At 43.6% G+C, this 21,768-nt stretch overlaps 1 protein-coding gene across 2 annotated transcripts in view; it reads left to right on the top strand.

Moving 5' to 3' along the window:
- Nucleotides 1-14,529, top strand: part of LAD1 (ladinin 1) — a 118,234-nt gene extending 103,705 nt beyond the window's left edge. For both annotated transcript variants that reach the window (XM_085643758.1, XM_085643764.1), the window contains 2 exons: nt 6,746-6,958; nt 12,531-14,529. In XM_085643758.1, coding sequence (XP_085499884.1) covers nt 6,746-6,958; nt 12,531-12,843 — 526 coding nt within the window. In that variant the 3' untranslated portion in view covers nt 12,844-14,529. The remainder of the gene's footprint in view (nt 1-6,745; nt 6,959-12,530) is intronic.
- The last annotated feature ends 7,239 nt before the right edge of the window (nt 14,530-21,768 follow it).

The following is a 21,768-nucleotide window of genomic DNA, read 5'->3' as shown; positions in this document are numbered from 1 at the left end:
ATGGGGGTTTTTGTATGCGGAAAAGGAACGTATGCGGATGGGGCTTGGCTTTCTGAGATGGGTTAAGCTACTTTATACAGACCTCCTAGCTAGGGTGCGTATGGGACATACAGTATTGGAGCAGTACTGTGTGGAGCGGGGACGCGACAGGGAAACCCCCTCACCCACATGGTGTTCGCTTTGGCCATGGAAACATTAGCAGATAGGGGGACATACCCATCACATAGCACTATATGCTGATGACTTGCTATTGTTCCTGAACAACCTAGGAGGTGAATTGCGAGGACCCAGAGAAATGATGACTGAGTTTGGGGAGCTGTCGGTGCTCAAAGTAAATCGGCAGAAATCCCGGCTTTTCCCACTTGTAGAGGGCAGGGACCCACCTGATGGACTGGGGGATCTCGTGTGGGAGCCCCGTTGCCTAGGATATCTGGGAGTCAAGATCTACCACTCTCAAACAGATTTCCTGGAAGGGAACTTAGGAGCTATCATGAGGTCTCTAAAGGCCAGCATGTCCTTCTTGGGGGTACTCTGTCTCTCGGTGGCTGGTAGAGCAGCGCTTCTAAAAATTGTGGCTCTCCTGAGGCTATTGTACTTCTTTACCACACTGCCTATGTGGCTTCCGAGAACGCGGTTCACTGAAATGGACTCCCGTATGATATCATGTATTTGGTGGATGGGCCATCAGCAGGTGGCTTTGTCAACACTGAAGTGGCCAACAGGAGAAGGGGACTCGCAGTCCCCAACTTCGTTTCGCACTACTTTGCGGGGCAATTACAATGATTTACACAATGGATAACGGGAAGACAGACGCAGGGAAGAGAGATGGGGCCATTTGTCCCTGAGCATGACGTGCTCGTACAGACACTATTGAGGATCGGTGGGATACCACAGGAGAGCACAAATTACCTACAGGTGGTACGGCGATTCTGGGGAAGGTGTCTCCAGAAAACACAATGCCGGGGTCCCTACTCACCAGACCTCCCACTGACTATGAAACCTATTCTACAGCTGTGGGGTCAATGGAGGGGATTGGAGGACTGAATACAGGTGGGAGCGACTAAGCTGTGTGACCTGTACAGAGAGGAGGAGCTTCTTCCATTCGAGGAGTTCCAGACAGACTGAGGCATTCCCCAGGGCCCTTCCCTGCTCCACAGAGCAATAACAGAGGCCATGAGACGTCATTGGGGGATGGGCACCTCAGAACCCAAACATCACTTCACCTGTCATTATATAGGCAGTGGGATATGGGCGGGAGGAGTTTACAAGGGAATAATTGCAGATAAGATCATTGTCAGATTTACATTAAGATGTGTAACAAAAGCAAATGTATGTCACTAACAAGCTGAAGACTATCAATTATGATTCGGGCTCCGGGTTTTATGGTATTTATTTTTTTAACATTTCCGTCTGTATTTATCCATATTTATTTTTTGGCCATCTTATTAGTATTTATCCATATTTATTTTGTGTATTGAGGATAACTGGAGTTGTAAAATGGCATATTTCCAGGTTTATTTAACTCTTGAATGTGCACTCATACATGAATGCCTATCACGATTTTGCAAATTAAGCAGCCACTGATCACAAAACACTACACTGACAGGTACATATTAGTGTTATACTACAAATATATGTTTAAATATGCCTGTATTTAAGTAAACCACATCATATTTTTTAACTCTCCTTGCTATCTGCTCAGCTGTTGCCTGGAAATCATGAAAGACAGCATGGAGATTCTCTCACAATAAGCACCAAATTCAGTATTTTTCCGCTTTAAAAAAAAAAATACAGACAGGAAACACATTGTTTTCTGTCTGTATTTATCAGTAAAAACGGAAAACCGGAAGCCTTAATTATGATGTAACTACATGAGCCGTCACACATATTAAAATCTGTTCGTGCTGCTGGTGATTCCTCTGGACTTCCTAGGTAATTAATAAGATGAGGAAGATGGCTTCATACTCATCTTTGCTGTCCAGGTCGTACCAATAGCCGAGACAGGTTCAAGTTTGGAAATGAGCACGTTTACACAATTGTGCTCTTCTTCGCAACATTCAATTACGCAAATACGTCTTAACTTCGACCAGAACTGGACTGGTTCTTAATAAGGACAGTCTTCTTTGTCTTAATATACAGTGAGCACCTCCCTTGCCTCTGTAATCTCCACAAGAACAGGCCCTATCCACTTTTTGGAAGAATTCCAAAAACTTGGATGCCCTGAAGAAGCCCGCCACGGGTGAAACGCGTTGGCTGTATCTATTTAACTGCACTTGTTCCTTGGAATTCTTAAACCATTGAAATAAAGGATAAAGAAAATTCAAGATCTCCCCTCGCTTAATATCGTAATTGCTAGGCATTTATGCCATGTACTCTGTTCAAATGTTTACATTGCCTCTCAGATTCCTCTTGTGCATAATTTAATATTTGTGGTTTAGTGGTGGCAAACCATATTCTGAGGTGGGTATATTTAAAATAGTTTGTTTGTGTTCCCACACTCTACCATAACTACACGAGTCGGTGCTTTAGTACATTTCCCTGGCCATCATTGTTCATTTGAAGTCAGAAACGCTTTCAAAACCATAGCGTCAAGGTAAGACTCTTGGTGCAGATGGACACCCTTTGGAGTTTTACAAGGTGTTTGCGGGTGAACTGGCGCCTAAGTTGTTGGAAATGTATGCAGAAGCTTATGAGAAGGGAATTCCCCCTGCAACAATCCACCTCACGGGATATAGCACCCTTGACGTTTCAACCCCTTTCTATGCTAAATTCTGATTTGGGCATTACTCTAGATGGTTTAGTCTCTGTTGTTTCACTATATGCAGATGATCTGCTTATCTACTTCCGGGATGGGGCGAGTGACATCTCCCCAGGCCCTGCGGCTTCTTGGGGAATTTGGTAGGTGCTCTCGTCTCCGGGTAAACCGGAGCAGAACATGTGTGTTGCCGGTGGTAGCCGGATCGTGCCACCTTACTTCTTGCCCACCTGATATACTTTGGGCTCAGCGAACTTTTAAATATCTGGGCATCCATGTCTACCATAACCTGGAGGATCTTCAAGAAGAGAACCTGGGGGGGGGGAATCGGGTCCCTGAAATCCTGTGTCTCCTTCAGGCGCTCCCTCAAGTTACCAACTATGGTGCGAAATGAACTTTCTAAAATGGTCATGCTCTCGAAGCTTCTTTATTTTTTTATAAAACTCCCAGTGTGAATCCCGGTGACTTTGTTTCGGAGGCTTTATCCACTTCTGTGGAAATAGATTTGGGATGGCGGATGCCAGAGGGTAGCATTAGTTACACTCCGCTGCCCCCACTTGAGGGTGGCCTAGGAGGGCCAAATTTTAAATTGTACTTTCTCACAGCCCAGCTTTAGTGGATCACGAAATGGCTTGATGAAATAGGCTTACTGGACATCAGACAATTGGGCACTGAACCCAATCAGGGATGGTTGTTGGCAAAGCTGCTGCTGCCGGGGCTGCGGATTCCCCACCCAGGTATTCTTTTGTCCACTGCCCTCTTCTGCGGGCGGCCTGTGCTGCGGCGTACTGGTACTGTGACCCCTTATGCCCCTGATCTTCTGTTGGTGGGTCTCCAACTTGGCAACCCATTTACTTTCTTTAGTACAGGGCAATTGGACTCCTGGATGGAGGAGGGCATAAACAGACTGGTAAAGAAACCTTTGTTTGCACTTCGGGCCGTTGGGCGGCTGACCTGGGCCTGGGCATGACAGACACTAAATGGGGGAGTGTGCTTGTCTACCCACAGAAAGGTTTGCGCAACACATGCCTTAAATACATACGATGCAATTATACTCACAGGACGTACATTACCCCTCATAGGATTCAGACTATCTATGGTGGGGATAAACCATGGTTCAAGGGGTGATATGGGAGGGCCTCCCTGGTTCTGACGTGCCTAACCTTTTTCCTGTCCCCCCACATCTAGGAGGGCTCCCCCGATTCTGACATGATTATCGTTTTTCCTATCTGTCTCCTATGGCATCCCCCAACCCCCTCCCTCTCGGGGGCATAAAAACTCTTCATGTATCTGCAATTGTTGGTGCTCGCACACTTTATGACGAGACTTAGGCGTGCATGGACATGGTTAAAGTTTGAAGCTACAGTGTTTATTATAATTTTTTCTATGACATCTAGACCTCCTGAAAACGTGACCATAACGCCATCCATTGTGGGAGATTGTTTGCTCCTGTTTGCCATTTGAGCCTTATAGCATGGGCTATTAAACAAACACCTGGATACTGCTTCCGTGCCAATATTGTGCTGCATTGCAGAATTTGTTAAAATGCCAATAAACAAAAGTGTTAATAATAACGTTACTTTAACCTTCGTTTTTTTCAGTGAATATATATTAACCTTTGTTTTTTTCAGTGAATATATATTCATATATGTGTGTGTGTCTGTGTGCTTGTGTGTGCGCATGTGTGTGTGTCAGAACACTTTTCAGAAGCTACTTCTGACACAGCGATGCACCACGGCAACCACATTTAATCTTCACTGTTGCCCTACCTGGTATATGGGGGTCATGAACATTGGCTCACTGGCAGACAGCCAGATCGGTGTGGCGGTTCTGACATGGACCGGAATCTCACACTCCCCTTCAGTGGTCCACTTAACAGGATCCCAACTGGATCTCACTCCTTCCAAGCACTCTCCTCCTTCTCACAGGCTCCTCCGTCTCGGCAGGCAGATGCTGGTGTTCCAGAATTCAGGGAGAGTGGTCTAGATTCTCCTGGGTGATGTCCCTTTGCTCAGCAATGAGACTAGTAGATCTTAGACCCCTGTCCTGGTCACAACAGGCAGAAGTCATGCTGAGCCTCTCCACACTGATGTAGAGCTACAGTTTGATAATTTTGTGAGGCTCAAGCTTCACTTTTTATAATCTATTCCCTGACACAGATGTGTTTCAGTCTTTAAAGTTTATGTTGTGGGTGTTTCCCACTTTGAAGTGCCTACTCCTCTGTCCTGTCCTTTGTCCAGGAAGCAGTCTGTCACAGCAGTAGCGACTCCACTCTTGATAGCCCCACACACACGTCATGGGAGTGACTAGAGCATAACGGCTGGATGTCAGACTTACTGGTACATGCCTATGAAAGGTTTTCAGAGGCCTTCAGCACTATTCTTTATGATTCCCATTTCCTTTCTGTGATGTGCCCAGGCACCACTGACCAGTGACCTTTTAGGCTGAAAAAACACTTTTGAAGTGCACAAGAGAACCTGGATCTCTCTTCCTCAAGTATATATGTCCCACGCAGCTTTCAGGAGTTCAGGTAATCCACAAATCTGTCTGGGATGGCTCCTCCACCTTCACATGCCTTTCCAAGGCCCTGGGCTTTCAATATGGAACCCACAAACCTCTGTGTACTGTTCTACACACAGGCACACATACATTACAGCACTCACACGCAGTCACAACACTCGTTGCTCAGTGCTACATACTAATATGATGTAGATCAAGGGTGAGTAAGATACACAGCGGTAGAACTTTACACGAGTGGGCCGGTAGGCCTAACACCAGTGGAACAGGTAAGAAGGCCGGTTGACTTTTTTTATCATTATTTCAACCTATGGTATTCTGCCACCACTGCGCTTGTGCTTCTTATCTTGATAAGGGCAGCAGCCCTTTACTACAACCAGGGTAACATTTGTGTGCCCCTCCCGGTCTTAACAATACTGTAATCTGTCAGACCAGCCTAGGTTATGGTGCGCACGATTGGTGTTCACCCATTAGGAAAAATTGTTACCAAGTATCCAGATATCCCTTCAGCTGGGTCACTCAGGGCAGAGCTGCATTTCCATCACCATGCAGGGGACTTTCCCATCCCTATATATTGTATATTAAAAACTGAGTTGTGGTACTGGCTCTAATTTGTCAAACTACTGAAATTCGACAGTTATGTTTATCATACAAACAATAACGATCACCTCCTCCTTGCATTGCGAATGTCATCACACATGACAGCATTGAATACATCATTAGTGACAAAATAATTAGATCACTTATGACATCACCATTTGGAGTTCAGATGTCACGATTCCCTCTGTCCTGTCGCCCATTCAAATAATAGTCTGAGAGGATTTCAGATAAGCAGGCATACCGGTGTGTGTGATAATTTAAGAAAGAGAAATGTGTGCTCTGCTACTGAAGATGGGCTTCTCATGGGCTGCTTTTGTGATACTAGTGCACATAAAGGTTGGAATGTCAGCTATTCTGTCTGCCCTGGAATTTGGGGGTGCCTTGTGCAGTATGGTTCATATGGTGAGAACCTCCATAATCACATATACGTTGACCTTCTTTTAAACCTACCACTTGCCCAAACATGTTTGGGAATAAAAACGGGGTCCCTTAGGCTCAACACTTAGTGGTGACTCACTAAACATATCCATTTGTACGGTCATATGTTATGTTTCACATTGTTAGAAATTCAACCCTGTAAGGTTAATAATAGACAATAAACATCTGTTATCCAGCACCAAGATCCCTACGGGTGAACGAGCGATTTACAAATACACCTCTTATGTTATGTTATAATCTTCTACGCCCATGAATCTGGTTACTTTGTAATATCCTTTACTATTTTCACAAGTACTGTAACATATACTATGAAAATGTACTAAAACAAATACATCCTTTGTCCAATGATCAACCTGTGTGCCCCTCAGTCATCTCATTTGCTCAGACTGAATGTAAAGCAATTATTCAGTAATTATTTCTATCAATACTTTACAGCCTCGCTAAGCAAAGGACCATGGAAGATGAGGAGGAGTTAGTCAGAGAGCAACGCAGAAGGAATCGGAACCTAAGCTCATCCACAGAAACTAACAATGACCTCACACCCTGCTTACCAACTGTGCTTGATCAAGTAGATGCCGGGATTCAATCTGCAAATGCTCGACAGACTCACAACGAAAGGTTGGAGAGTGAGCGACCTGCACTGGAGAGGTAGGTTTAACTTTGGAAGTTGTATCTGATACACCTGTGCAAATAGTGGCTGGCAGCCTAGGTGTTCCACAACAAACCAATATTTACAGGAAGCCATATGTGTGCCACTTTGATCACTTTGATTTGGTGTCACACTCCAGAGACTCGATTCAGAAAAAAAGTAGCAAAACTGCATATTTATTCCTGTTTTTTTCATGGGGGGGATTAATTGCTGTGGAGAAAACGCTTCCACAGCAATTGTGACATTTAGTAGTGTTCTCCTCCCATTCCTTTGTCACTAGATTCAAGCTAGCATGAGGGGTGTTACCCCGAAACCGGATCCAGGATGCTTGTTTCCGGTCCAGGGGGGACCTGGCTTGGCAGTTCGGGCTGGACTGTTCCCATGAGGCACAGGGTCAAGACTAATTTGCATATGGCCATGTCTGAACTGGGATGGTGAAGTGAGCGAAAGAACGATGATGGATTCAACCCAGATCTGTGACTGGGGATGAGTGTCTGAAAAGTGTCAGTGCTCCGTCCTTTTTCTCCTTGTGTTTGCTTCTCCCATTGCTACCATGAAAGGGGTTAACTTCAGCAGGGCTGCTGTAGCAAACCTCTGACCATTTACAAGTTGAGAAAGGGTTGAAGAGAAGCCTGTGAATGTCCACAAACTCACAGGTTTGTGGCCATTCACACACTCTCAAGGCAAAACATACGTTAATCTGCCCTCTCTCTGTCCCTTGCATGTGGTTTACTACTTTGTGATTGTACACAGTTGTGGCATGCATTTATGAAGTAATAGATGCACTTACCCATGCTATTTATCCTCTTGTGAATACCTGGCAGGTGTAAATGGAGATATTTTCATCCATGACTTAGGTTTATGGCAGAAATGGCTTTGTGAATTGGGTTCCAGGTGTTTGTTCTACATGGTCTATAGTCAGAATCTTGTTGTCGGTTTGTCTGGATAACTCATGGATTGAAGAATCTGTGCTTAATCCCACCACAGAGCAAAATTTATAGTTGTAGCAAAAGAGCCACCTCTATCTGTTCTAGCTCATCAGACATTATTTTACTTTAACTACAGGTGTTTAGGTGTTCACAATATTCATCATTAAATTGACCTGGCTTTGTGGCGCCAGAGCATTGTGCAAAATTGGCACACAAACCTAAATATTGCCATAGCCTTTTATAAGGGCTTAGGTCAGCACTCTCTGAATTGTGTGTATGTAATTTACCTACACAAATGTTCTTTAGATCAACCTAAAGCACTTATTTATAAGTTATTTATCAGAACAGACAACTAATTTAATCACAGCCCACATCCGGGAGTATGGTATGGTAAATTAGTTGTGAGACAACTCCAGAACACACTGGAATATTGTTGTCCTTTTCCCCTGGATGGTTTCAGGCTCTGTTTGTGCAGTCTTCCTACAGTTTCATAAAGCAGGGTCTTCATTATAGACCCACTATATCTTTATTCATTTAGCCACTGGCCCTTGAAGGGTGAGAAGACAAAAGCATATCTTAGGTGAGGCACAGTGAGCAATTCTGCTTTGCATCAAAAGTATTTGGAAATCAATTGATCAAGACTCATAGTCCGTGAATACTTCTTCAAACAAAGGAACTTTCGAGAGTGACGCTTTTGGTCTTTGTTAGTGATGCGGGACTGGGGAGTGAGAATTGCTCTTTTCTGTTCACTGAACAGCTCTTTAAATACCTCAGATAGTTAGCATTCGCGTTTATTTTGTCTCTACAATTTTTTTGTTTATCTGGTTGAAAATATTTTGATCCTAACGCAGCACTAATTGTAGCATTTTATTTTAGACGTACTAGATCGCTGTATTTAAGTGTGAGTAAATGTTATGAGTTACATTAATGTATCCCAGCCTTTTAAAAAATATGAATTAACCCTAGCCGAAAGGTCATTGCTAACATTGGTGGGGGATTGTCTTCTTGTGGCAGGAAAGTAAATTTGCTGAAGACCTAGCACCAATAAAATATTATCAGTATTAATTCTGAATGCTTGCGTAGAAAGAATTATTGGCAAATTTCCAAGAATATTGGGTAGTAAGAATAACAGGTGCCCCTTGTTTACCAGGGGTTGGTTCTATGGATTATCTGGCCATACGAGCTGCAATTGCTGCATTATTCATAGTCCGTGAATAATTCTTCATAGTCTGTAAATGGTGAATGTTGATCAGGGAGTGATGGTTCCTATTATGTTAATGATGTGTCTGGGTCTGCAGACGTGAATTCAAGGTCTATAAAATACAGTTTTACATCTCGGATTTAGACAGCGCATGCACTTTCTTGAAAGAGACTTGTTGTACATACTTTGCGTGCTTCAGCCTGCCCTTAGGCTTCCCATGTGCTGGCTCCATCATTGGTCTTCTATTCTTTCTCCCCATTTCTTCATGGCATGCATGCATCATGCCTCTTCCTGTGTTTAGCACCCTGAGAGCATGAACCAATTACTGCTATCCATCCACTGCTCCCATTTAATGACCATTTTAGGAACTTATTTTTTCTTTGTTTACTATCCCTGATCAGGAGCACTCGTGTTTTCAATTGCTTTTGAGCGCCTTTGTAAACAGGGCTGTAAATCATGTTATTTTCTCGTCACATTTGTGTGTTTGGTGACTGCATGTTTTTTACTTGTGTCCCCACTCTCAGTAGGTATCGGAGCACTGTACCCAAGCCAGTTGCATTACACACGGACATGTGCATTTTTAGGCACAAGAGAAGAGATTCAGTCATTTGTCCAGAACCACAGGATGATGAGCCTCCCGCCGAGACTCAAACCCAGTTCCCTAGCTTCAAAACTGGCCGCTCTTCATTGCCCCATTTTGTTCCTTTACTCCTCCCCCACACCAATCACAGGATGTTGAGCTTCCCGCCAAAACTCGGACCTTCTTCCCCAGCTTCAACTCCCTCCCCATCATCATCATTTGTACACCTCTCCACTCTCACTGGTTCATTTAAAACCCATCCTGCACTCCTCCTGCTCTCCGCTATTTTTTTTAAAAACTCTCTCCCGCCTTCCCTTATTGTTAATCTGCCTCCTGCGCTCCAAAGTTGTTTTTGATAATCTTTCCACTGTCTTTTGTTTCCCGCCCTCGTCTCTTTTGTTGCTTTTTTCCCCCGAAGGATTATATAGCGCAAACACATCCCAAAGGTATTCAAGTGCTTTACAAGTGCTCCTGACATGCATAAAGTTATTGTGTTGGCTTCAAAAACAGTACTCCTATGTCGATCCATAGGATTGCGCGCTAGTCAAGTAGCTGTATTACGATGGTAAACAATTCATTCTTTCCGATGTGACAGGATATTTTCTTGTCACCAAGAGGCCACATCTTCCCAAAAATTCCCATAAACCTTCAAATGTAAGGTAAGGTGGTTTAGCTGGGACTCTTGAAGCCAGCCTTGTGAACATACACTTCTGTATTTATGGGAACTAGCTTATCAAATAGTTATCATGGAAGACTTCCTGCTGGCGCTCTTCCTGTGCTTTCTTCAGCCTTCACTTCAGCTGGGTAAGTGCCTCTGACTTTCCTGAATGTTGTACGCACTAGGAAAGGTGCTATTCTATATTTACTAACTCGCCGAAAATGTGGCCTTAATTTTAAAGTCTCCATTAGATGAATGATGTCACCATATGTCTCAACACTCAAGTAGACGACATCAAACAAAGGAACTTTCGAGAGTGACGCTTTTGGTCTTTGTTAGTGATGCGGGACTGGGGAGTGAGAATTGCTTTTTTCTGTTCACTGAACAGCTCTTTAAATACTTCAGATAGTTAGCATTTGTGTTTATTTTGTCTCTACCATTTTTTTGTTTATCTGGTTGAAAATATTTTGATCCTAATGCAGCACTAATTGTAGCATTTTATTTTAGACATACTAGATCGCTGTATTTAAGTATGAGTACATTTTATGAGTTACATTAATGTATCCCAGCCTTTTAGAAAATATGAATTAACCATAGCCGAAAGGTCACTGCTAACATTGGTGGGGGGTTGTCTTCTTGTGGCAGGAAAGTACATTTGCTGAGGACATAGCACCAATAAAATATTATTAATATTAATTCTGAATGCTTGCTTAGAAAGAATTTTTGGCAAGTTTCCAAGAATATTGGGTAGTAAGAATAACAGGTGCCTCTTGTTTACCAGGGGTTGGCTCTATGAATTATGCGGGCATACGAGCTGCGATTGCCTCATGGGGTGGTACCTATGCTGGTGTTTGTACACTTCTCATCAGGCCATGCAATGGTGAAACACATTGACATTGACAAAGTCAATAGCTCTTGCATTATTGGCTTTGCCAATGCTTGTTGATCCTAGTGAATAAGAGTTCACCACTCCTAATATGGCCCCTCAGTCTGTGACAAATGATTTCTGTTGACTGTTTGACGAATGATGTTTGCCAGTCTGTTATTGATGATTTATAGTGAATGTTAAATAAAAGATGCTTGCCAGTATGTGATTGGTGATTTATAGTGAGTGATTGATGAATGATGCTTGCCAGTATGTTATTGATGATTTATAGAGAATGTTAAATAAAAGATGCTTGCCAGTATGTGATTGGTGATTTATAGCGAGTGATTGATGAATGATGCTTGCCAGTATGTTATTGGTGATTTATAGTGAATGATGAATAAAAGATGCTTGCCAGTATGTGATGAGTGATTTATAGTGAGAGATTGATGAATGATGCTTGCCAGTATGTGATTGGTGATTTTTAGTGAGAGATTGATGAATGATTCTTGCCAGTATGTGATTGTGATTGGTGATTTATAGTGAGAGATTGATGAATGATGCTTGCCAGTATGTGATGGGTGATTTATAGTGAGAGATTGATGAATGATGTTTGCCAGTATGTGATGGGTGATTTATAGTGAGAGATTGATTAATGATGCTTGCCAGTATGTGATTGGTGATTTATAGTGAGAGATTGATTAATGATGTTTGCCAGTCTCTGACTGATGATTTATGATGAGTGATTGATGATTGATGCCTGCCATGCTCTGACTGATTATTTTTAGTGCGTGACTGATCATTTATATTGAGTGATTGATGAAGGATGCATGACAGTCTGTAACTGATGATTTATAGTGTGTGAATGGTGAGTGATTATTTGTATTATGTGACTGCTTATTTCTGCTGCATGAATGATAAATAATCAGTCCAAGTCTTTTAGCTATCGTTTGCACAACGCTTTATAATGATGTTACCAGTCTGTGACTGATGATTGGTGGGATTGATGAATGATTATTTCCAGTCTGTGACAACTGATTTCTGGTGTGGGAAAGATGAGTGATGATTCCAATATGTTCCTAGTTTGTGATGAATTCCAGTTTGTGACTGATGATTGCAAGTCTGTAAATTGGGATTCCCAGTCTGTCATGATGACCTTTTAGTTTGTGAATGTTACTTTTCAGCCTATAACTGATGATGCTTAGTCTGTGAATACCGATTCCGGGGCTATGATTTATTATTCCCCGTCTGTGAGGGAGGAGCCCTGTCTGTGAAGGGTGACGTTTTGTATACTAATAGGGTTTGAGATCAGTGACAATAATTTATTTTTTGTTTTAGAGTCCACCATATAGAGGAGCCAGAGCTTCCAGACTCCTTGGGTCCTGATGACTATGAGAAAAGGTTCTGTGAAATACTGAAAAGTCGGGAGAAGAGGCGTGAGAGCAGGCAAGTGGAGATTCTTGAGAGCATCAAACAGGAGCAGCATGAGGACAGAAATCAAGAGAGTGAGCAGAGTGAGCCCAGGCAACCTCTGCAAGCCTATCATGCACAGAAAAACAAGAAAGAAAAGAATCAGAATCAGCAATTGACACCCGTCCTATCTCCGCAACCTGTTGGCTCTACTCTGCACAACAAGGAGAATAAAGACTAGGCCTGGGCTAAATTTCCGTTCCGCTCACGGAAATTGCGATTATTTGAAATTTTCGCGTTTTGCGGAGAGCGCGAAAATGTCAAAATTTCCGCATTCCGCAGCTTAGCGATAATTTGTTTCTTGCTCGCGCTATAAAATAATACATTCTTGCGCGCGCGCGATCGCCTTACCTGAACCCCCGCGTTCGACGAGAAGTTTTCCCGATCCGGTCGCGTTCTCCACGAGATGTTGGATTGTTGGTAGCCATTTGCGCTGTCTCGCGACAGTTCGCGCCCGCAGTAATGTCATTGGTCGCGCGATCGCGTCTTTCTTCTCGCGATCATGCACCGCGAGAAGAGTGAAAACAAGATGGCCGCAACCGCATGGGTAAGTTGGCGAGCCGCGACCACGCAGAAAATACCGCGAATGGGCGGGAAAAAAACTTCTGCATCTTCGCGATATTTCCGCGTCTTTGCGGAGATTTTTAACATTTTCGCGATAATTTGCGAAAGTCACTTTTGCAAATTCCGCCCACCCCTAATAAAGACACTGGTACTTGAACAGATGAACCTTTTCCGAAAGTTAGCCATGCTCCTAAGTGCAAGAATGAAAGGGAAGCAGGAGAACTAAGGACTGCAGAATCACAGCAGCCACTCAGTCATACAATTGAGTGCAAGAAAGAAAGTGAAGATGGACTAACGAAGATTAAACTGTCTCAACATTCCAATCATGAAATTGAGCGCAAGAAGGAGAGGGGAGCAGCACCTAAACCCCAGCAGCGCACCATCCAACACGTTGTTTCATTACCTTCCACTCAGGTAAGTCCTCCCTGATTTGGGCTATCCACAACATGTCATTAAGCCCGTTCTAATGACCTAGCTGGGAGAATAATATTCAGCTTCTTATTTTTGCAATGACGCCATCTTTAGGTAATATCCTCTCTGCTTTTGGCCAGTTTCATGCTACACAAACACCACATACATCCACACATCACCCACAGTTCTACATATTATGCATCTGCATCTGTTTATTTAGCATGTCCAAATTTTAAAGTTTGCTTTGAGAGTTCACAATGACGTAAATGACAATTCTTTTGATACCTGAATCTATGCACTAGTGGTGGTTTGTCTACTCACTTGTCTATTTTGAACCTTTTTATTCCTGAAGTCTTTCCTTTTATAAGTTTGGATCTACAAATAACTTAAAAGAAGTTTAGACTAGTGATCCTACTGGTAATGTGTAATAGTCGACTAATATATAATGTGGCTTACTGTCCTGAATGTTGTCTAACAACTTCCAACTTGGAATAATCCTCCCAAGTTAAAATAAACTGCCAACAAATCTGTAGAATTCTCTCAAATACCTAAATTCGGCCAACTTTTACTCAATCAAAAGTTATTTCTCTCATTTGCACACATCAAAATGAACTTAACCGACCAAATCCATCTTTATAAGTTCTTTTCTAAATAGCATCACAGTTACAATTATTTGTGCTATCAATCAACGAACCCTACCTACCTACAGTTGGGAACACTTTGAGGGATGAGGGTCTAAAATGATCTCTATGTCGATGTTCTAAAATGGGGGAGCTGCTATCAAATATTTTTGTTGTACAAAAGTGTTAAAGCATCCTTTTTTTTGTACTTCTTCAAAACTTTCTTATAACCCACATCATCTCAATAAATTCTCAATAGATACATTAAGAAATTGTCTTTGCTTTGTGACTACCCCTGCACATAATCTGAAACGTTCCTTAGTTGCAGAGAACTTAACTTTATTTGGGATTGGTGTTATATCCCATTTAAACGCCTTGATACAAATAAGCACTCCCTAGTGATCATTTAGGTAATATTTAGGCAACTTCAAAACGCAGAGATATTATCACCAATTGATGTCTACTTTGACAATCTGCTCTGTAAACACTGACATAACCATGAGCCACATTCGCACTTAATTACACTTTCCAGAACAGAATTATTTTTTACTGTGGAGGGCAATACCTTCCAGTAGCCTTCCCACCTGAACATGAGTACAACTCTGCCCAGCCAGAGGGTGAGAATATTTCTGCTAAAGTCTATGACTACCCAACCACTTGGAAAGCTGTTAATGATCGAGTATCAGTCTACCTGGATATGCTCGCACAGGACAACATAATGATATACTGTTTAGTGGGAGCAAACTTCTGTGCGATTGTAAGATATTGAATACAAAATAACAACAAAGGGCCTGATTCACATAGGTATTTATTTACATGTAGTAAACTTATGAGTGTGGCGTCCACGCAAGGAGCAAGGTAGAGATTCTGCCCGAATGTGGAGACTACGCACACCTAACTTCACTACACGTAAATGCCTTTGTGAATCAGGCCCTATGAGTTTACACTTGTAAATAAATGTGTTAGCACACGTAAATTCCAATTGGGTGCAAAAGTAACTTGGTGAATAAGACCTCCGAGTTAGGGAACATCCACATAGTTTAATGAGGCAGCTTTTCTTTATTAAAATGAGATCTGATTATTTTGATTTTTTCAACATTAAACTCTTGAAGACAGGCCTTGGTGTTGTGTCTTTCTTTATGTTCATTTCCACTATAATCTTTCTGGGTGCTTTGTCCGTTTTGCCTATTTGAGCTCTCTTCTTTGTTCTCCTCCCCCTCTTTATTTGCTGTCAATTGACGTTATTTACATGCCCCTATTAACCAAACTTTTATATGTCACTAAATTATCGAGATGAACTAATCTGCCAGTGACTCCAGTAATAGTGAGATACTTCTTAGTCCGATCACGGCTGGTGGTGGCAGGAATTCTAAATTGCTTGGTAATGGTAACAGTCTGTTGGCCTTGGAGTGCGTGAATATGCACCAATTCAATGAGATGTGATGATTTTTCAGTAGCCACCCCAAGATCAATTTCCAGTAAAAAACATATTAACATCACCATGTAATCCATGGAAGACTAAATCAGCCACCATTATGTCACAGCACCGACAAATTAATTAAAAGACACATAGACGCACACATCGATCAAATACATGCCCACAAGACAATTAAGCACACACATACATATTAAGGTGTATCTACACATACACACATAAACACACACACGCACACTCGCTATCAGTTATTGTTTGGACTTAAGGTATCCAGGCGCATTCATGTACTGAGCTACCACACTTTGACAACTGCGATTTCTTGTTGGAAAAACCATTCCTATTGTGTGTTGATCAATTGATGTAATCCAAGGTGACAATTCTTTGAATGTCATTATGTACTTTCTGAAAGCCCTGGACTGGAAATGTTGTGCCACAGTGGCATGGAGGCATATGGTAACCCTTTCTCTATGAGAAGTGAGCACTTCCATCCATTGGAAGCAACAAAAAGAGATGACTGGGCTGTTCCTTAGGACAGGAAAGAGGAAAAGATCACTAGGGAAAAAGGGTTAGTGCTCAATGGAGGACAACCCCTGGGTATCCAATTAGTTGGATATAATGGGGGTATTGCCAAAACGGTGGGCCCTGGAGCGGAGGGTGTGGATAAAATGATTGTCCACGTCTCCCACCTCTCTTACCCCTCCGGGGTTGTGATTGCCAATCGTCACCGCTCGAGTTGCTGTCACTATTTGATCCTCTCCTGGAGGAATTGGCACTGGAGTCTGAAAGGTATCCCGTCCCAGGGGGGACGTAGTCGTCTTTGAGATACGGCTTTTCTTTAGAGAAACGCTGGATATCTTTCTGTAACTTAGTTACCTTCTGTTTCATCAGAAATTCTTTATGTTCAGATATTTCTTTGTTCAATTCAGCCAGCTTGGTTTTAAAGCCTAGATTCTGCCCGGCACTCTTTAGTGCACTTTCCGCGGCCTGAATCTTGGTGAGCAGCTCATCCGCTAATCGTTTTCCTGTATTGACCAGTAAAATAAGGAGGTCGTGTGTACACTTCCATGAGATTAGTGACCATTCGATCTTAAAATGGCCATCCTCCCAGAATATCCTGGGGAAGTTCTTAACGATAAGGCCATTTGGTGCTATTTTAGCCTTAAAATACTCAGCCATGAGTGCTCCATGTAGGGTAATTCTAACCCACTCTCTCTTCATATCGGAGAGTGATTTCCAATCCGCTGAGTTACTCCCAGTGGCTGTTTCTGTATCGATGCCAAGAATGGATGGTAGTCTATGGATAGCTGCCGCATCATTGTCACCGAAACTCAGTCCTTGTCCATCCATCTTGTGGTGGTACAGGTATAGAGAGGTGAGATGGAGATGTAAGTTAAAGAAGGAGAAATAGGGCTGCCCCGAAAAATTTTTTTATTTAGAATTTAAAATATTTTAACGGGCCCTTAAGTCACTCAGTTATTGGCTGAGGATAAAAAGTTGGGGGAATGAACTAATCTTACCCGCCTGAGAGTGAGTCCCCACGGTGGTTAGCCGTGCAGAGAATATGACAAAAGGTAGGGGAAGACAAGGATCAATTGTGATCCAGTAGGGCATTAATTACCATTCACAAGAGAATGGAAGGTCCGGCCACAGTCGTAGCCCCAGATATGAAAGCAACAAAAAGAGATGACTGGGCTGTTCCTTAGGACAGGAAAGAGGAAAAGATCACTAGGGAAAAAGGGTTAGTGCTCAATGGAGGACAACCCCTGGGTATCCAATTAGTTGGATATAATGGCCTCACACACCCTTGCGAGTGTCATGCTTCATCATCGGCAATGCTCCTCGTCGGGCAGGCGGTGCAATGCCCAACGGGCTCACCTCTAAGAGGGGCTCTTTATCGGAGATCTTTTATCCAACTGCCTATGAGTGAAGTGGGGGTGAGGGGCCAGGACAGAGTAGACTTACTGCAGGCGAAGAAGAAGTGCTTCAAAAGGGACTTGGGTTCGTCCCCACACCCAAGATTGACAATTTCCAACAGAGCTGTGAAATCCAAAACTTTTTTCGTAAGATCAGGTTGAGAGCCTTCTTTGATGGTAAACCACAAGAGACCCCAACTGACTCAGGTCTCCACAACCCTTCGAACTTCACCCCTCATAGCGGGATGGTCCCCAATGAAATTCTAACGTATGAGCAGGCTGTGCTCAAAGACATTGGGTCTATGAGACCAGGCAAGAAACATCACAACCTCTCTAATTCTGAGAGACAGATGCTAGATTCCTTAGCCAACGATCAGACCGTCACCATTAAGCAGGCAGATAAAGGCGGGGCGACAGTTCTAATGAATACCACTGACTATGACACTGAATGTCTTAGACAACTAGGGGATAGGCGATACTACACCCCCATCCCTTCCAACCCCACTGAACGTCTGAAAACAGCTATCACTGGGCTGGTCGAGACTGCTGAATGTCATGAGTGGATCTCCAAGAAGGAGGCTGACTTTCTATCAAAAAAAGAACCCAAGGTTCCCCTTTTTTACATCCTTCCGAAAATACATAAGGGGACCACCCCTGTACCAGGACGCCCTATTGTATCAGGCATCGACTCTGTCTTAGAGCCTTTATCAAAGTTCTGTGACCACTTTCTACAGCCGCTGGTCAAACGAATACCTTCATATGTTCAGGACACCACTGATGTCCTACGCCTCTTGGATAATCTACAGGAGGATATCCAGATCGATTTTCTCATCACCCTAGACGTGGAGGCCCTCTATACTAACATCCCCCAGAGGGCCACACTAGGAGTGATCGAGAGAATCCTCAGTGCAGAAGAATGGAGCTCCCCCACGCCGCCTTCCTTTATTATGGAATGTGCTACCCTTGCCCTTACGGAGAACTACTTTGATTTTAAAGGGCAATACTACCACCAGACCCAGGGCACTTCTATGGGCAGTACTTTTGCCCCTTCGGTAGCTTGCCTCTACATGTCAGACTTCGAAGAAAGACACATCAAGTGACCAGAGAACCCCTACCATCTGAACATCAAACTATGGAGGAGGTTCATTGATGATATCCTGGTACTCTGGACAGGCACTGAAACCCTATACAAGGAGTTCTTCAGCTGGCTAAACACGCTGAACGAATACCTCCACTTCACCATAACGGCGTCTGCATCCAAAATTGCCTTCTTGGATCTCACCGTTAGACTGGAGGGGGGCAAAATTGATACAACTATGTATCGCAAACCAACAGACCGCAACAGTTTGCTCTACTTTACCAGCCACCACCCTAAGGCCTTGAGACTGAACCTGCCTTTCGGACAATTTCTGCGGGTCAGGCGCAATTGCTCCCACCTGTCAGATTACAAAACCGAGTCTTCCTTACTATCCAGAAACCTGAGGGATAGAGGGTACCCCACTAGAGAGATTTCTAGGGCACGCAAACGTGCAAAAAATAACCATAGGGGGGCCCTACTTAAATACAAGACCCGGACGACACAGGAGTCAGATCTTCTTACTTGTGTCACCACCTTTTCGCCAGTTTCCAACTAAATCAAAAAGATAATCAAACGACACTGGCAAATTCTGAACACGGGCAATCTCAGTTTTACACCGCCCAGATTTGCCTTCAAAAGGTCAAGGAATATTAAGGATATTCTGGTGCATACCAGACCGAGGAAGGCAGAGCCACCTAAACAAACCACCCTGTGGCAATTACCGCCTGTACGTGGGCATTATCAGTGCGGCTCCTGCAGTGTGTGCCCCTTCACCAGCACATACAAAACTATCCCCCTGACGGACACTTTCCGCTGGGAACTGCGTGGCCATACCAATTGCAACACTTCTAACTGTATCTACTTGTTGAGATGCCCATGCGGTCTGCAGTACGTAGGCATGACCTCCCGCCCTGTGAAAATCCGCATCTCTGAACATAGAAGCAACTTCCGTTGTAAGAAAACAAACACCAAGATGTGCAGGCACTACCTAGAACAGAACCACACGGCTGACTCATTGTCCTGGTTAGTTCTTGAATCCTCCCAAGACAAATCCAAGCACAGTCTTTTTCTTAAGGAACAGAGGTGGATACATCGCTTATCCACCGACAGCCAGGGATTGAATGAGGATATACCGTGGAGTGCTCTGTGAACACATCTCTTCCAAAACATCCCTGATCCACCCAGCGAACTATGCTAAGTTCAGTGTATACCCGCTGTCTTGGTCGTACAACAGTTATCATGGCCATTACACATACCTTGGCGTACCACACTTTATAAGGCTAATCACTACCCACCTATCACTGAGCAACACCGCCATTTTAGTGACATTACCCTGAATGTGTTCACTAATTTTTATACACTACCCTCCACTCCATCATGGCCGCCCGATTCGCGAGGGAAACCACATGATCTACGGGCGGATCCTACTTCCTGTTTGGGATCAGTGTATACCTGCTGTCTTGGTCGTACAACAGTTATCATGGCCATTACACATACCTTGGCGTACCACACTTTATAAGGCTAATCACTACCCACCTATCACTGAGCGACACCGCCATTTTAGTGACATTACCCTGAATGTGTTCACTAATTTTTATACACTACCCTCCACTCCATCATGGCCGCCCGATTCGCGAGGGAAACCACATGATCTACGGGCGGGTTCTACTTCCTGTTTGGGATCCTGTGGAACACACCCTGGGTGCTATTTAATGAGGAGGAACACGACCGGCTTTCCACTATCCGGACCCGGTGAGATGGGTAGGCTTGACTGGCCCTGACACGAGCAGTAGAAAGTAAGTGTACCGCCTTCTAAACCAACAGAGATTTCCAACCCTTATGACTAAAACCTCTTTACCGCACTGCAGGGTCCTATTGCCTGACTATTTTCTAACTATTTTCCTGTTATTCTAATAGCGGCCCTGGGAGGAATAAACAGCAGTTTTGCATTGTGCGCTTTTACAGCTACCAGGAATTAATATCCGTTTTTGACCAGTACTCACTGTGACGCTATCTTTGCAATATCTTTATAATACAACTACAATGGGAGCGTCTCCCCATTGTTAGATACCAACCCAGCCCAGTCCACTATCTACCAACTGGTTACCACTGGCTGGATAGAGGATATTTAGATTACTCTCACGTAGTGCCGTGTAGTGCCTCAAACACATACTACTTGGCCAATTTTCCACCATTTGGCTTTCTACCCCTAGACAGAACGCCTGCACCGAGGCAGCAGGATACATATGCGCCCTACATTTGAGTTTACCTCTCAATACCATCCCACTTCTGTCCTTTTCTTCCCAGCCTGAAAGGTTATGGCTTCTCCCTTGATGTCAGTTCCACCGGGTACTGTTGACACCCTATAACTCTAACACTTAGGTGAGTAACAGTATCACCGTTTCCATAGGTGCGTGTAGTAGTTCTAATGGATACTGATGCTACCAGCTTTTTAACTTGGTTTTAATCACATACTAGTCACTATTTGCACTAGTATGTCACTTCTTCACAGTGTGTTCACGGTCACTACAGGGTCACATGTTGTTACTTACCTGTGGTAATGTTCTCCTTTATCTTCACTTTTTAGGTAGGAGCAGTGTCATACAGGTAGTACAACTTATGTGCTGTATTTAAACTGATACTAATCATTAGGTCATGTTTTGTAGATTGTAGTTTTTTCCTAGGTCCTGAAGAATCGCAGTCATTGTACTAGAAGCGAGAAACATGTTGACCACACCATTTGCACTCTAGCCCTGGTCCATTCCGGGAAACCATAGTCCCCCTGAGTACCGGCTATCCTTGATTTTATTTGTGGCAGAGGACCACCAGAATAAAAATTGCTTTCCGGTACCTTAGGCCACATTTTATCCTCACCCACACTATCTACTCTGTCCTGGCCCCTCACCCCCACTTCACTCATAGGCAGTTGGATAAAAGATCTCCGATAAAGAGCCCCTCTTAGAGGTGAGCCCGTTGGGCATTGCACCGCCTGCCCGACGAGGAGCATTGCCGATGATGAAGCATGACACTCGCAAGGGTGTGTGAGGCCATTATATCCAACTAATTGGATACCCAGGGGTTGTCC

Source organism: Triturus cristatus, chromosome 1_1, assembly GCF_964204655.1.
Source record: "Triturus cristatus chromosome 1_1, aTriCri1.1, whole genome shotgun sequence".
Classification (NCBI taxonomy): Eukaryota; Metazoa; Chordata; class Amphibia; order Caudata; family Salamandridae; genus Triturus; species Triturus cristatus.
The sequence above is the reverse complement of the archived record's forward strand: the minus strand, read 5'-3'. Positions and strand labels throughout refer to the sequence as shown.